Genomic DNA, 18,133 nt, shown 5'->3' with positions numbered 1-18,133 from the left:
TGCCCACAATGAGCTCACTGTACAGAGGGGGAGAGACAGACATCAACACAAATAAATAGAATTACAAATATCTGAAGTGCTGTGGGGTTGGGAGGGGGGACGAGCAAAGGGAACAAGTCAGGGTGATGCAGAAGGGAGTGGGAGATGAGGAAAAGAGGGGCATAGTGGGGGAAGGTCTCTGGGAGGAGATGTGCTTAGGCTCTGAAGGGAGGGAGAATAGTTGTCTGTCAGATTTGAGGAAGGAGAGTGCTCCAGACCTGAGGCAGGACTTGGGCCAGGGGTTGGCGGCAAGACAGGCGAGATTGAGGCACAGTGAGAAGGTTACACTAGAGGAGCGAAGCGTGTGGGCTGGGTTGTAGAAAGAGAGAAGTGAAGTGAGGTAGGGGGGTCAAGGTGATGGAGAGCTTTAAAGCCGATGATGAGGAGTTTTTGTTTGATATGAAGGTGGACAAGCAACCACTAGACAATTTTGAGGAGGGCGGTGACATGTCCTGAACGTTTTTGTAGAAAGATGATCTGGGCAGTGGAATGCCTCATCAGCACCATCATCCCTAAGAATATACTTCAAGACTGTTTCCCCATTGCTTAGTACAGTGCTTTGCATACAGTAGAGACTGGAATGGGGAGAGACAGGAGGTTGGGAGGTCAGCAAGGAACCTGATGCAGTAATCTAGGTGGGATAGGATGAGTGATTTGCCAATGCATTCCAAAGACTTAATTTAGTTGACCTGTACAATTAGCAAAGCAGCATGGTCTAGTGGAAAGAACACAGGCTCGGGAATCAGAGGACCTGGGTTCTAATCTCTGCTCTTCCATTTTCCTGCTGTGTGACCTTGGGCAAGCCATTTAAGTTCTCTATGCCTCAGTTTCCTCTTCTGCAAAATGGGGATTCAATACCTATTCTCCCTCCAACTTACACTATGAGCTCCATGTGGACCTGATTATCTTGTAACTACCCCAGTGCTTAGTACAGTGCTTGGCACATCATAAATGCTTAACAAAAACCAAAATTAATACAATCAATCAATCAATAGCATTTATTGAGCACTTACTAGGGGCAGACACTATATTAAGCGCTTGGGAAAATAGAATTCAACAGAATTAGCAGACATATTTCCTGCCCATAATGAATTTATAGTCTAGAGGGGGAACAGTACTTGGTAGAAAAAGGACAGGTTACAGTTAGCTTTATGCTAGGGATGCCAGGAAGAATCTATACAGGAAGAGTTCTATACAGAGAACTCTTCTGTATAGCCTAACATGATCTCATCAGCACCATCATCCCTATGGATATACTTCAAGACTGTTCCCCCAATGCTTAGTACAGTGCTTTGCATACAGTAGGGACACAATATATGCCACTGAATGATGAAAGGTTAGGATGCCCTTTACAAGAGCTCACTCTCACTTATCTATCATAGGAATACTATAACTGAAAATCCAACCAAACCTCTGCCACTTGAGTCTAGCTGAGCAGATTGTCAACCACTTTAGAGTGGCCAATCCCTAACAGCAGGAGAAGGCTGGAAGAGGACAAGGTGTCCTGTCTATCCTATCCTTTGGATAGGTTTCAGAGGAGATTGGGAGAATTCCTCTCTACACCACCTACGGAAAGGCTGGGTCGTCAGGCTTCACCCAGCCTTCTCTAGAAACTGGCCAGAGGTAAAGCAGCATGACCTAGTGGATAGAACATGGGCCTGGGACTCAGAAAGGCATGGGTTCTAATCCAGGTTCTGCCACTTGCCTACCATGTGACCTTGGACAAGTCACTTCACTATGCCTCAGTTACCTCATTTGGAAAATGGGGATTGAATTGGTGAGCCTTACGTGGCATAGGGACTATGACTTGTATCACCCCAGCACTTAGTAGAGTGCCTCACACATAGCAAGCGCTTAACAAATACCATAATAATAATTAGTATTATTATTATTTTTATGGGTCCTCCAGTTGCTCTTCCAATCACAGTAAGGGGAAAGGGTGGAAGGTAGCATTTTTTAATCTGCACCCCTGCTAAGAGAATTTTCCACTGAGGTTCAGAGGCAAAACAGAGAGAAGGAGCGAGCAGTTATCCTGTTTCGAAATCTTGTGTTCATTTAGCCTCTTCCAAAGAGCCATAAGTCAGTCCCTTATGAAATTCTGTTGCCTTCTGAAGATAACCCATTGACACTGTTTGAGCTGAATTTGCAAGGTGACAAGTCAGTCTTGTTTGATGTTTAAAAGGAGCTGTACTTCCAATGAACTGTACCCTATATGGAATAGCTGGAAAAATACAAGAATGCAGATGCCAGGAAAGGTGAAGGCTGAGAGGGGACTTGTTCACAAAATCAGGAAGGCAATGAATGGGAACATCCAATGATGCTTGAGAATGATTTAAAACCCACAAAAAAGTGTTACCCCAGCAAGTTGCGTAGGCTGAAAATGCCAGTGGGTCAAAGGGGAGTTGAAGTAGATTCAGAGATAAGGAGCCCGTAATGGGTTACTAGAGGGATATTAGGTAGAACACCCATGAATGTTAGGAATGAATGTCAAGAACAACCATCACGGTGTTCCTCTGAGTCTCCTGCTCTCCCCTCACTGAATGGATTACTGGTCTCACCCACTAATGTGAGAGGCAGAATGGTTTAGTGGATAGAGCACAAGCCTGGGAGTCAGAAGGACCCAGCTTCTAAACCTGGCTCTGCCACTTGTCTGCTGTTTGACCTTGGGCGAGTCACTTAACTTCTCTATGCCTCAGTTACCTCATCTGTAAAATGGGGATTAAGACCGTGAGCCCTATGTGGGACACGGACTGCGTCCAACCTGATTACCTTGTATCTACCTCAGCATTTAGAACAGTGCCTGGCACATAGTAAGCACTTAGGTAAAATTTAAAAAATGTTCCCATCTAACTTCCTTGCTGGAACATTTTTCCTGTCAAATGTAATAACTGCTATAATGTCTGGTATCAACAGAGATGCGGAACTCCCATTTCATCTTTATAGCTCTGCTCGGTTTGGAAACATTAAGAGAAGCAGAGTGGCTCAGTGGAAAGAGCCCGGGTTTGGAAGTCAGAGGTTGTGGGTTCTAATCCAGATCCACCACTTGTCAGCTGTGTGACCTTGGGCAAGTCACTTAACTTCTCTGTGCCTCAGTTGCCTCATCTGGAAAATGGGGATTAAGACTGTGAGCCCCCTGTGGGACAACCTGATTACCTTGTATCTACCCCAGAGCTTAGAACATTGCTTGGCACATTGTAAATGCTTAACAAATACAAACTTTATTATTGTTATTAGAAGGTTTGGGTTGACACAGCTGTGGGGCACAGGACTGAGGAAAGAACAGGGTGGGGAAATGGGAAAAGGGGATGAGGGAAAGTTGGAGGACAGGTAACAATAATAATAATAATAATAATAATAATAATAATAATAATAATAATGGTATTTGCTAAAGCACTTACTATTTGCCAAGCACTGTTCTAAGTTCTGGGGTAAATACAAAGGAATCAGATTGCCCCACATGAGGCTCACAGTCATAGCCCCCATTTCACAGAAGAGGGAACTGAGACACAGAGAAGTTAAGTGATTTGCCCAAAGTCACACAGCTGACAAGTGGCAGAGCCACGATTCAAACCCATAATCTCTGACTCCCAACCCGGGCTCTAGCTGAAGAGGGATAGACTGGCTGGATTTAAAAGGACACAAGAGGAAATGTCTGCACCTCATTGTATTGACTGTTAGGGAATTCACATTAAGACGATCCAGGTTTACGGCCACTTTTTGATTCTAGACTTTCTCATGAGAAACTGTTTTGGATAAATCCTCTGCATTTTGCATCCAGCTCAAAATTTTACCTATGAAACAGCTAGATGAGAAGCATAATAGTAGAACCACAGAACAAAATGGAAAATGAATATGAAGCAATTCAAGAAAAGTATAATCAAGTGTGGGGCGGTGGAGCACTGTCCTTACCTGATGAATGAAACAGACTCCAACCATTGGTCACTGGGGGTCAATGACCCCCTATCCTAACCCTACCCCTGGACTCTGGACTCAGACTTGCTAAGGAGAAGGAGAGGAAGCCCAGTCAGAGTAGATAACAACCAGAGAAGCAGCATGGCTCAGTGGAAAGAGCCCAGGCTTTGGAGTCAGAGGTCATGGATTCAAATCCCGGCTCCACCAATTGTGCGTGACTTTGTGTGGCTGTGTGACTTTGGGCAAGTCACTTGACTTCTCTGTGCCTCAGCTACCTCATCTGTAAAATGGGGATTAAGACTGTGAACCCTCCATGGGACAACCTGATCACCTAGTAACCTCCCCAGTGCTTAGAACAGTGCTTTGCACATAGTAAGCACTTAATAAATGCCATTATTATTATTATTATTATTATTAACCATGAGGATGAACCAAATTGAAAGGAGAAGTCATCAGAGCACACTCAGTCCTCCTGAGGGTGAGGACAGGGAGTGCAGCTTTTCACTTACTGATGGATCAGTCTGAACAATGCCTGGACTATGAGATGTCACTTGTATTTTCAACAAAGTGTATCACAAGACAAAGTCAGACTTTGATATTATTGATAATAACAATATCACATGCCAAATACTATACTAAGTGCTGAAGTAAGAGGGAGAAAAGATATCAAATCCCCATTTTATGGGTGAGAAAACTGAGGCCTAGAGATGTTAAATGACTTGATGAAGGTCACATAACAGACAAGGTACAGAGCTGGGATTAAAAACCATGTCCTCTGACTTCCAGGCCTATGCATTTTCTACTAGGCTATGTTGTTTCTAGCCTTCTACCCTGTAAACCGGACAAAAAATGACTAGACTGCTGCTATTTACAGGCCTCGAACTGGACTAACTTCACCGAAACTACCTTCCTGAAGGGCAGTACTGGAACAAAGTTCTGGAAAGGGAGGCTGGTAGAATAGTTCACATGTGGAGGCACAGGGAAGCATCATGGCTTAGTGGAAAGATCACAGGTTTGGGAGCCAGAGGTCATGAGTTCTAATCCTGCCTCTGCCATTTGTCAGCTGTGTGACTTTGGGCAAGTCACTTCACTTCTCTGTGCCTCAGTTCCCTCATCTGTAAAATGGGAATTAAGACTGTGAGCCCCATGTGGGACAACCTAATTACCTTGTACCTCCCTGCCCAGTGCTTAGAACAATGCTTGGCACATAGTAAGCACTTAACAAATACCATCATCATTATTATTATTTACTACATTTGGGAAATACTGTGAGCCCATTGTTGGGTAGGGACCGTCTCTAAATGTTGACGATTTGTACTTCCTAAGTGCCTAGTACAGTGCTCTGCACACAGTAAGTGCCCAATAAATACGATTAAATGAATGAATGAAATAAATATGACACCAGTGTGCAATCATTTCTCTCTAAGGTGCCAACCCTCTCTATAACTACTGAAAACAGCCCTCTCTATCACTCCTTTTCTATAGACTGAGTGAGGTAGGCTTGCATCCCTCTGAAACAACTTAGCTGTTTTTAAAGGAACTCCGAATGACAAAGGAGGTAAGGTATACCCAGCCTGCCATGGGTAGCAAGTGAGGGAATGGAAAGAGTGGCCACTTGTCCAGTACATTAGGCAAGAGGGGAAGCTCATCCCATTGGAATACTATGACTTAGCATGGTCTAGTAGAAAGAGTATGGATTTAGGAATCAGAGGACCTGGGTATTAATCCTGGCTCCGCCAAGTATCTGCTATATGATCTTGGGCAAGTCACTTGACTTCTCTGTGCCTCATTTCCCTCATCTGTAAAATGGAGATTAAGACTGTGAGCCCCATGTGAGACATGGACTAAGTCCTAAACTTGATTAGTTTGTTTCTACCCCAGTGTTTAACAAACACCATTTGCTTGGGTGATTCCTCCTCTCAGTGGAGTTTCTTTTCATTTCTCACCAGGACAGTGAACCACACAGATTAGGAAAACACCAGGGAAGAGAAAGAGTGTGACCTAGTAGATAGAGCACAGGCCCGGGAATCAGGAGGACCTGGCTTCTAATCCTGCCTCGGCCACTTGTCTGCTGTGTGGCCTTGGTAAAGTTGCTTCACTTCTCTGTGCCTCAGTTATTTCATCTGTAAAATGGGGATTAAAACTGAGAGCCCTATGTGGAACAGGGACTGTGTCCAAACTGGTCAATACGTATCTACCCCAGCACTTAATAACAGTGTCTGACACATAGTAAGTGCTCAACAAATACCACTAAAACAACAACAACAAAAAAAGAAGGACACTCACATTGTGGCCTCATGCAAATTGGACATGGACAGAGCTGGTTGAAGGACTTCCTTCATCCCATCCGGGGGCAGAACGACAGGAGGCTCTTCCTCATCAGAGGGCTCTGGGTGTTCCCCCACACGGTGGTGAGATGCCGGACTGGATAAGGAAGACTCATTGCCCGTCTGGGGAGCGTCTTCATCAGAGTCTTCTTCCTCCTTCTTGCAAGATTTAGGGTGTTAACAAGGATGAAAAGCATGCTCAATACAATTTGAAACAACAAAGATGGATAATGCCACTGGCAATGAATTTGAACCCAAAATTCAGGGCCCACACTTGGGGGATTAGCAGATATGTCTGATGAGAACTGAAAGTGAAATAGAATCTGGTGATTAAATGAGGTTTTTCTAGATTTTTTTTTACAACCAAGTAAGAAAATCTCTTATGACCTTCCAAACCAAATGAAAAATGAAACCAAACAAGAAACTCAGTGAAATTTTGAAATGGAGTAAAGCTTGCCTTCACCCAGGTTGCTTCTAACCAAGGGGTTAAAATGGGCTGGGAGGAATAGTGTTAGAAAACAAACAAAACTTTAATCAAATGACAAAAAGACAACACACACACACACAAAATATTACCCTGGCATGAAAAGATAGACACAGGGATTTGCTGACATTCCCGGACACATCCTTGGGAAGGCACATTCCAAAACAGAGGCAGACATACACAGTGACAGACACAAGCAGGAGGATAGTGAAAGAGCAGAACGAAAGGAATTAAATCATATGAAACTGAGAAACACAGACACAAGAGGTTATAATTATAAAAAAAATGAGAAAGAAAATATGGCTTTAGACAAAATCAGAAAAACTAAAGCAGAGGCACAAAGGTTCTTGGAAACCAATACAAAACCTGTTCTCTAACCAGTGTGAAAGAAGATGGAAGATGTATCTTCGAATGAAGTGAAAATGTAAACACTACCCTTTGGGGTTATATTAAGGCTTAAAAATTCCTAGCCTAGAGTTCTTTATTCTTTAAAGGATACTAAGTGTTAGTTGTTCCTAATGCTAGCATTTTTAATTAGGGTGAAATGTGTGTTATATTCAGCTAGTTAATGCAACTAATTCTCTATGATACTATTAAAAAACGATTTGTTGAACTTTTCTAGTTTAGTGTGTATTCCTTATTTAAAGTGATCTCGACAAACCATTTCAAAGTTCCTATTTTGTTTTCTAATATATTGGCCCTGGCTCAGAAAAATATGGTCCAATATTACTGGAAGACAAATGTGCCACTTTTAACTTTCTTATAAACTAAAATTCAGAGAATGAATAAAAAGTGGGTAACTGTCACACTATTAGCAAAAGTCAAATGAAAAAACCATTGCTCCTCCTTGTCCCAAGCACAGAATATAATGCATTTTCAAGAATGATTAGAAAATAGATGTGACCACTTCATGAGAATTGAAATATAGATGATGTTGACAATATCACTTTGGTATGCATGATAGTCATGCTATTTCTGTAGCTTCAGTTGTGTCTCCAGACAGAATTAGGAAGCACAGGTCTGCAGTAGTGGGGCTTATTCACCCAAAATGCTTTGACTTACAATTGTAGGAATCAGGGAAGGAGTTGACAGAAGCTGCTTGATAATTCGGTATCGATCATAGAGAGGCTTTATGAGGCTCTTGTCTTGCTTGGCTACCTGAAAGACATTACATCAATCACTGCTCCTCTCACAGACAAAACTCTGAAACCATTACGGTAGGCGACATGAAGAAAACAAATAGTGTTATTACATCAAATGAGAGGAACAGTTCAATATGCTGGGGTTGTTTACATTTCCCGGCCCCAGGTCCATGACCCCAAGATGTCTCATCTCCCTCACGAGCCCAAATGACTTGACCCCAGCAACTCAAATCCCAACCGCAAACTCCCGTTGCCAACTGTGGATTGACTAAATGATCCTGTCTCTAATTTTGACAGTGTCCTGGGCTCTCCCACTCCTAGCACCAGCCCAGCCCCGCTTAAACCTTTTTAGCTCCAGAACCAGGGAGGTAAGAAAGATCAGAATCAAGAGGGAACTCAGATGACAACCCCTTCCAGAGCTGCTGGTTTCCAGGTTCTGAGAAGAGGACACCCTGGGAATTTCAGGATCTGGAGGTTCACACAAACACACACCCAGGGGAAGTAACACAGCCTGTTTAATTTTTCAAGTAGAAGGTCTTGTCTTCCAGTTCATGAGAAAGAAAAGGACACTGCTCTGCCAATGTTCCTGTTTGTTTTCCCCCAACAGATGACTAGCAATAATAATAATAATAATAATGGCATTTGTTAGGCACTTACTATGTGTCAAGCACTGTTCTAAAGTGCTGGGGTAGATACAAGGTAATCAGGTTGGATATAGTTCCTTTCCCATCTGGGGCTCACAATCTCCATTTCATAGATGAGGTAACTAAGGCATGGAGAAGTGAAGTGACTTGCACAAGGTCACACAGCAGACGAGTGGTGGAGCCTATTCCTATTGGGATCCTCACATTGCAAGAGAAGTAGTGTAGCCTAGTAGGAAAAGCACAGGTGTGGGAGTCAGAGGAACTGAGTTCTAATCCCGGCCCTGCAAGGCCTTGCATGTGACCTTGGGCAAATCACTTCACTTCTCTGAGCCTTGGTTACCTCATCTGTAAAAGTGAAGAGTAAGACTGCGAGCCCCAAGTGGGACATGTACTGTGTCCAACCTGGTTAACTTGTATCTATCCCAGAGTTTAGCACAGTGCCTGGCACATAGTAAGTGCTTAACAAATACCTTTAAAAAAAAGACATGAGAAGGGTCATGTGACATCATAATAATAAATAATAAAGATGGCATTTATTAAGCGCTTACTATATGCAAAGCACTGTTCTAAGCGCTGGGGAGGTTACAAGTCTTCATCCCCATTTTACAGTCTTCATCCCCATTTTACAGATGAGGGAACTGAGGCCCAGAGAAGTGGAGTGACTTGCCCAAAGTCACACAGCTGACAATTGGCAGAGCCAGGATTTGAACCCATGACCCCAATGTTGGGTAGGGACTGTCTCTATATGTTGCCAATTTGTACTTCCCAAGCGCTTAGTACAGTGCTGTGCACATAGTAAGCACTCAATAAATACGATTGATGATGATGATGATGATGATGACCTCTGACTACATAGCCCAGGCTCTTTCCACTGAGCCACGCTTCTTCTCATGATGCCATATTTGTACTTCCCAAGCGCTTAGTACAGTGCTCTGCACACAGTAAGCGCTCAATAAATACGATTGATTGATTGATTCCTCGACCCCCTCCAGTCTGGCTTCCGTCCCCTTCATTCCACGGAAACTGCCCTCTCAAAGGTCACCAATGACCTCCTGCTTGCCAAATCCAACGGCTCATATTCTTTCCTAATCCTCCTCGACCTCTCAGCTGCCTTTGACACTGTGGACCACCCCCTTCTCCTCAACACGCTATCTGACCTTGGCTTCACAGACTCCGTCCTCTCCTGGTTCTCCTCTTATCTCTCCGGTCGTTCTTTCTCAGTCTCTTTAGCAGGCTCCTCCTCCCCCTCCCATCCTCTTACTGTGGGGGTTCCCCAAGGTTCAGTGCTTGGTCCCCTTCTGTTCTCAATCTACACTCACTCCCTTGGTGACCTCATTCGCTCCCACGGCTTCAACTATCATCTCTACGCTGATGACACCCAGATCTACATCTCTGCCCCTGCTCTCTCCCCCTCCCTCCAGGCTCGCATCTCCTCCTGCCTTCAGGACATCTCCATCTGGATGTCCGCCCGCCACCTAAAGCTCAACATGTCGAAGACTGAGCTCCTTGTCTTCCCTCCCAAACCTTGTCCTCTCCCTGACTTTCCCATCTCTGTTGACGGCACTACCATCCTTCCCGTCTCACAAGCCCGCAACCTTGGTGTCATCCTCGACTCCGCTCTCTCAGTCACCCCTCACATCCAAGCCGTCACCAAAACCTGCCGGTCTCAGCTGCGCAACATTGCCAAGATCCGCCCTTTCCTCTCCATCCAAACTGCTACCCTGCTCATTCAAGCTCTCATCCTATCCCGTCTGGACTACTGCACCAGCCTTCTCTCTGATCTCCCATCCCCGTGTCTCTCTCCACTTCAATCCATACTTCATGCTGCTGCCCGGATTGTCTTTGTCCAGAAATGCTCTGGGCATGTTACTCCCCTCCTCAAAAATCTCCAGTGGCTACCTATCAGTCTGCGCATCAGGCAGAAACTCCTCACCCTGGGCTTCAAGGCTGTCCGTCACCTCGCCCCCTCCTACCTCACCTCCCTCCTCTCCTTCTACTGCCCAGCCCGCAACCTCCGCTCCTCCACCGCTAATCTCCTCACTGTACCTCGTTCTCGCCTGTCCCGCCGTCGACCCCCGGCCCACGTCATCCCCCGGGCCTGGAATGCCCTCCCTCTGCCCATCCGCCAAGCTAGCTCTCTTCCTCCCTTCAAGGCCCTGCTGAGAGCTCACCTCCTCCAGGAGGCCTTCCCAGACTGAGCCCCTTCCTTCCTCTCCCCCTCGTCCCCCTCTCCATCCCCCCATCTTACCTCCTTCCCTTCCCCATAGCACCTGTATATATGTATATATGGTTGTACATATTTATTACTCTATTTATTTATTTATTTATTTTACTTGTACATTTCTATCCTATTTATTTTATTTTGTTGGTATGTTTGGTTCTGTTCTCTGTCTCCCCCTTTTAGACTGTGAGCCCACTGTTGGGTAGGGACTGTCTCTATGTGTTGCCAATTTGTACTTCCCAAGCGCTTAGTACAGTACTCTGCACATAGTAAGCGCTCAATACGATTGATTGATTGATTGATTGATTGATTGATTTTGAGGCTACAGCCCAGGGCACTGGACTATGGGATGATTCCACATTAAGGAAAATGGGAATGAAGGGGATGACTGGAGAGTGAGAGATGAGTTGGGACAGGGACTGAGAGCAAGGACCAGGCAAGGACCTTAATCTCTTCCAGAACCTGGGTAGGGGCACAGCATGCTGGCCCACGGTTAAAGAGCTGCAAAGTACTCTTGGAACGGGTTGAAAATCCGAGATTCTTTTCCCCTTGCAATAGCTTTCTCTTTGTCAACTCAAGCTGCTGCGTGCGTGGCTTGTGCACCGTCTGATCCTTGACTTGAATTCTCAGAAGTTGAGAGAGAGAGTGTGTGTGTGTGTGTGTGTGTGTATGTGTGTGTGTGTGTACACTGTTCACTCTCAGTGGCACTCATTTAACCCAACCCTACCTTGTATTCCCCCCACCCCCGCCCCACCAGCGCTTAGAACCTGTCTACGTGTTTTGTTTTGTTGTCTCTCTCCCCCTTCTAGATTGTGAGCCCATTGTTGGGTAGGGACCGTCTCCATATGTTGTCGACTTGTACTTCCCAAGTTCTTAGTACAGTGCTCTGCACACAGTAAGTGCTCAATAAATACAATTGAATGAATGAATGAATCTCGGAGTTGGCAGGCTGGCTTTCTCTGAGACCACCCACTCTGTACCCGGAATGTCAGCCCACCCCTTCCCCAACAGCGCAGCTCCACCCTCCCTCTCCATAGGAAGTGTTTGACCACCTCCTCCCTAGAATCCCCTCCACCAGCTCCCACTCTGAATTCCCCCCACCCCAGCGACATTCATTCATTCATTCAATCGTATTTATTGAGCACTTACTGTGTGCAGAGCACTATACTACGCGCTTGGGAAGTACAAGTTGGCAACATATAGAGACGGTCCCTACCCAAAAACGGGATCACAGTCTAGAAGGGGGAGACAGACAACAAAACAATACATGTAGACAGGTGTCAAAGTCATCAGAACAAATAGAATTAAAGCTATATGCACATCATTTACAAAATAAATAGAATAGTAAACATGTACAAGTAAAATAAATAGAGTAATAAATCTGTACAAATATATTCTCAACTGCCTGAGTCAGAGGTGGGAGTGAAGGACAGAGGGTGAAAGGGAAGGGGGGTTGGAAGGAGCAGGCCATCAGTGCCTCCTTAGCCTGGAAATGGCCCAGTGGCTGAGCTCCGGCCCGTGTTGAGCAGCAGTTGGGGTTTAGTGTCTGAGTAGCCCAGACAGAGTCAGAGAGTCAGAGAGTGAGTTACCAGCTGAGGGGCCAGGTCATACTGGCCAGGCTGGAGCAGCGGTGGTGGTGGAGTGATGCAACGTGGCTCAGTGGAAAGAGCACGGGCTTTGGAGTCAGAGGACATAGGTTCAAATCCTGGCTCTGCCAATTATCAACTGTGGGACTTTGAGCAAGTCACTTAACTTCTCTGTGCCTCAGTTCCCTCATCTGTAAAATGGGGATGAAGACTGTGAGCCTCCCGTGGGACAACCTGATCACCTTGTATCTCCCCCAGCGCTTAGAACAGTGCTTTGCACATAGTAAGTGCCTAATAAATGCCATCATTATTGGATGTCATGATGACAGTTACTGCTGCCTCTGAGACCTCTGGGAGGCAGTGGGAGTGTGCCGGGGGTGAGAGGAAGAGAAGCACACACTGGACATAACGTGACACAGAGTTCACACACACTGCCCACAGAGCGATCACTGTGCCCTCCAAAAACACCATTACACCATGGAGCCCAGCCCAAGTCCACAGGCCCCAACCCACCACCTCCTGGATCAGCTGTGCCAGGGTCACCCCCCTCACCACCCCTCCGCAGTGTCACCTGCTTGGCCCCAGAGCTGTGATGGCAGGAGCCTAGGGACTGAAAAACACAAAAACGACCCTTTCCAAATAATCCCCACCGGATTCCTGCATCAGCACCCATTGCCCTACTCGTTCTGCATGCTGAGCTTCTCTGCCTTCCTTTGGCTTCCACTTCTCCCGACTCAATTATCTCCATTCCTTTAATCTTGCCTCAGGTGTATCAGCAGGACAGGACCTGCTCTTCACAGGCTTTGCTGGTAATTTCCACTACCTTATTCTCTGTTTTTTCCAAGGTGAATGGAAATTGATTTAGGGATGCTTTCCCCAGGGTTTTTTTGGGTATAAAACAGTGCTCTCACACAGAAAGTGCTCAATAAATACAATTAAATGAAAGAAACCTACAAGTGTTTAATTTCTACAGCCACGCACCACCATGTGTGTTCTTTCTTAAAATATTACTATCACTCAAAAAGCAAACTAAGTTCCACCTCTAGACAGCTCATTTGGGGCAGAGAATGTGTCAACCAAACTGTTGGACTGTACTCTCTCCCACGTTCTGCACACAGTAAGCATACATCAAATACCATTGATTGATCGATCTACAGAATGATCTGATCTGTGGGATGAAAGTGCACCACACTGATAGAAAGTGGAAGCCCATGTGGATCAGGACCTGTGTTTGCTTTATCTCACATCTAACTCAGTGCTTAGCACAGAGTAAGTGCTGAGCAAATATCATTATTCAATCCCATCTATTTGCCTTGGGAGAACCACCACCAGTACTGGTCAGTATTTGAAATATCAGGCTTCAGATTTTTTTTAATGGTGTTTGTTAAGCGCTTACTATGTGCCAGGCACTGTACTAAACACTAAGGCAAATACAAGGTAATCAGGTTGGATACAGTTCCATGTTCCACGTGGACTCACAGTCTTAATCCCCATTTTACAGATGAGGTAACTGAGGTTCAGAGAAGTGAAGTGGCTTCCCCAAGATCCTATCACTGATTTTACAGATGAGGAAACTGAAGCACTGAGAAATTAAATGACTTGCCCTAAGTCACACAGCAGGCAAATGGTGGCGCAGGAGACTTTTGGCTTCTAGGACTCGAATTCCTGGTTTAAGGTTTACTGAAAGGCCTAAATTCATCAAGGTCACAGAGCAGATGAGTGGCAGAGCAGGGATTAGAACCCAGATCCTTTTGACTCCCAGGCCTGAGTTCTACCCAGTAGGCCAGGTTGCTTCTCAAAATCATAGATTTGATTTTGATTTATATATGAATATAATTTCAAAATCATAGCTTTGAACTTCAGTGGTGAGACAGGGATGTCTCCTCCACTATAATTTTTAGAAAGCTCATTTATCTATGACCAAAACCCCTCTGGCGTGCAACTTTCATAATGAGGTGCTGTCTTGTAAAAATGTCTTTAAATAAAAAGGCAGATGCCTGTGTTCATGTTTGGTAGATAGCTCAAAAGTGCTTAGAAAAAGCTTTTTAATATTCTAGCAATGAACCCAATAGCTGGAGAATCTATTCAAAATGCACAATCTCTAACAGATGGCTTGGGTTCACCATTAATGACATTACTCCAGTAAATACCTGGCTTGGCAGTATTTGCACATTAAGATAATGTGGCAGTAGGAGAGCTGGGGATTCCTCGTAAATTTAGAGAAATGTCAGCGCTCATTCCATCAGCAGAAAGCAGGACAAAAAGAAAGAACTTCAATATTCTCCCTCTCTGAAAAAGATTTAAACTCATATCCTGGCTGCCAGATCATCTATCAGCCTCATCATCACCATTCAGATTAACAAGGCAGGCAGCCCGCCCTGAACACATTCTACTTACAGCTGAACATTTACAAAGCCAAAAGCAAACAGAGCCTCATATCACTAGGAAGCAGTGGCTTAGCGCATAGAGCAGGCCCAGGAGTCAGAAGGACCTGGGTTCTAATCCTACTCCACCACATGTCTGCTGTGTGACCTTGGGCAGGTCACTTCACTTCTCTGGGCCTCAGTTACCTCATCTGTAAAATGGGGATTAAGACTGTGAGCCCCAGGTGGGACAGGGACTGTGTCCAACCTGATTAAATTGTATCTACTGCAGTGCTTAAAACAGTGCTTGGTATATAGTAAGCGCTTAACAAGTACCAAAATTAGAAAAATTGATTCCCCCATACATGCAAGACAAAAATCAGTGCCCAGAAGCAAAAACAATACACAAATCAATTTTCAACTGTGCTATTCATTAAGTGCTTCCTATGTGCTAGCACTGTACTAAGCATTGGGGTAGATACAATACAATTAGATCAGACACAGTCTTTGTCCTACAATGGATTCACAGTCTAAGGGGGAGGGAGACACACAACAGGTCACAAAACAGGCAAGTGGTGGCTCCAGGGACTTTTGGCATCTAGGACCTGTATTCCTTGTTTAAGTTTTGCTGAAAGGTCTAAATTAATCAAGAGACATCACAAGCCCAGATTTCAATCCTATCAGATCTCTACTATCCTAGAAAGGGTTGACTATACCAGCCGCCTTAATTTTCTCTCTAGCAAATCTCTTCTCGATCCTCCGCAGACTGGCTTTCAACCCCTTCACTGTGAAACAGCACTTTATTTATGGTATTTTTTAAGTATGTATAATGTGTCAGGCACCATACTGGGTAGATGCAAGATAATCATTTGGACATAGTCTATGTTCCACATAGGGCCCTCAGTCTTAATCCCTATTGTATAGATGTGAGCCCACTTCTAGACTGTGAGCCCACTGTTGGGTAGGGACCATCTCTATATGTTGCCAACTTATACTTCCCAAGTGCTCTGCACACAGTAGTAGTGCTCTGCTTAGTATAGAGCTCTGCACACAGTAAGTGCTCAATAAATATGATTGATTGATTGATTAGGTAACTGAGGCACAGAGAAGTGAAGTGACTTGCCCAAGGTCACACAGCAAACAAGTGGTGGAGCTGGGATTAGAACCCAGGTCCTTCTCACTCCCAGGCCTACTCTATTCCCCAGGAGCCAAGTCCACAGGTCTATATTCCATCCTGATCCTCCTCAGTCTCCCTGCTGCTTTCAACTCTAGTTCACTCTGTCCTCTTGGAAACACTGTTTGATTCTGTTTGGCTGCCATAGTTCTAACCTGCTTCTCTTCTTACTTCTCTGATAGTTCCTTCTCAGTTTCATTCACTGGCTCCTCCTCTGCCCCTCATTCTCTTTCTGTTTGTTCTGGGTCTCTATCTCCTATCTCTTCTCACTCTAAACTCACTCTCTCGGGAGCTCATTCGCTTAGATACACTGCTCTCCCACTACAACCCAGCCTGCAAATTTCACTCTAACCAATCTTCCCATATCCTTCTCATCCACTGTTGACCCCTTTTGTCACATCCACTGTTGACACTTGCTCACACCCTACTGCCTGCATGGAACTCCTTCCCCTTATAAACCTCACAGACTAGCACTTTCCCCATAATCAAAGTCCTACTGAAATAATATTTCCTCTGGGAAGCCTTCCTTAATTTCTCATCCCCCAAACCTTTTTCTGGCCCTACTGTCTCACCTAAGCACTATGCACTTAGTCCCTCCCTCTAAGCACTGAGGTTCTCACCCCACCCCCACAGCATTCATGTATACATCCTTTCCTCCACTGAGAAGCAGTATGGCCTAACGGATACAGCATGGGCCTGGAAGTCAGAAGGTCCTGGGTTCTAGTTCTGGCTCCACCACGTGTTTGCTGTGTGACCTTGGGTAAGTCACTTAAATTATCTGCGCCTGTTACCTTATCTGTAAAATAGAGATGAAGACTGTGTGCCCCATGTGGAACATGGACTGTGTTCAACCTGATTAGCTTGTGTGCTTGGAACACTGCCTGGCACATAGTAAGCGCTCAACAAATTCCACAATCATTAATTATTATTATTGCTTCTCTTACCTGTAATTTATTTAAATGTCTTTCTTCCCCATTAGACTGTAAGCTCCTTGACCTGCAATGCCGCATCTCCTCTTGCCTCCAGAATATCTCCACTTGGATATCCTCCCAGCAGCTACAACTAAATATGCCTACTATCGAACTCTTCATCTTTCCCCCTAAACTCACTCTTCCCTCCTCCTCCTAACTTTTCTCAGTCGATCAAGTCAACCAACCTCCTCTTCACAGAAGCCTGCAACCTTGGTGTCACCCTTGACTCCTCAATATCTTTCAACTGGCAAATACAATCTACTACTAAATCCTGACAGTTCTCCCTACACAACATCCTCCAGATCTGCCGCTTCCTCTTCACGCAAAACACTTTCAGCCAGGAATGAGTTCTGACTTTGCCACAGCTAGACTACTGCACCAGCATCCCGGCTTCCATCCTCTCCCCGCTCCAATCTGTAGTCCACTCTGCTGTTCGGATCAGCTACCTGAAGCATCGCTCGACCCACATCTCTCTTCTCCGTCAAACCCTCCATTTGCTTCCTGTGTCTCTTTGCATCAAACAAAAACTCCTTGCAATCAACTTCATGGCTGTCTGTGCTCCGGCCCCGCTTTGCTTCTCTGCTCTCTTCTCCCACCCCTTTCTAACTCACTCTCTTTATCTCTCTTCAGCCCACATGCTAGATATCAACCAAGAAGTGGGGTGCAAGAGGCTCCTGTAAGGTCACAGTTGAACACTAAAACTGCTCATTAGATGCGCCCAATCACGCTGGATGGCAACAACAGTTCTAGTGGCAAATTATTTCGATTACTAGGTGGATACAAATGTAGGTTCCATGGGAAAGCAGCATAGCCAGCAGGGCCTGGGAGTCGGAAAGACCAGGGTTCTAAATCCAGTTCCACCACCGGTCTGCGGTGTGACCTTGGGCAAATCACTCAACTTCTCTGGGCCTCAGTTTGCTCACCTGTGAAATTGGGATTAAGACTGTGAGCCCCATGCAGAACATGGTCTGTGTCCAACTTGATTTGCTTGTATCTACCCCATTGCTTAGTACAGTGTCTGGCAAATAGTAAGTACTTAACAAATAGCATAAAAATCAGAATAGTTTCATTTTGGAAAGAGGTAAGCAGAAGAAATCCATATTACTAATTTGCTAGGTAATGTAGGCTTTGAGCTTTTCCAAATCTGCTGCCTCAGGTGACGGACTAACGAGAATACCTCTGTTGTACTGACTCCTGTGTTATCAGGAGGGAGACATGCATGAGATATCATTTTCTAGGCCACAGAAGCAAAACATGCTCAAGCATCACC

The 18,133-nt window shown here is 45.1% G+C and overlaps 1 protein-coding gene across 2 annotated transcripts in view; it reads right to left on the bottom strand.

Annotated features, from left to right (window-relative positions):
- FAM13C (family with sequence similarity 13 member C) overlaps positions 1-18,133 on the bottom strand; it is a 141,377-nt gene that overhangs the window by 5,083 nt on the left and 118,161 nt on the right. Inside the window, exons 10-11 of one of the 2 annotated variants that reach the window (XM_038743632.1) lie at positions 7,825-7,920; positions 6,238-6,437 (exon numbers count right to left, since the gene is read on the bottom strand). In XM_038743632.1, coding sequence (XP_038599560.1) covers positions 6,238-6,437; positions 7,825-7,920 — 296 coding nt within the window. The remainder of the gene's footprint in view (positions 1-6,237; positions 6,438-7,824; positions 7,921-18,133) is intronic. The other variant, XM_038743633.1, reaches the window with a different exon arrangement.

This window comes from Tachyglossus aculeatus, chromosome 3 (genome assembly GCF_015852505.1).
Source record: "Tachyglossus aculeatus isolate mTacAcu1 chromosome 3, mTacAcu1.pri, whole genome shotgun sequence".
NCBI classification, from domain to species: domain Eukaryota; kingdom Metazoa; phylum Chordata; class Mammalia; order Monotremata; family Tachyglossidae; genus Tachyglossus; species Tachyglossus aculeatus.
The sequence above is the reverse complement of the archived record's forward strand: the minus strand, read 5'-3'. Positions and strand labels throughout refer to the sequence as shown.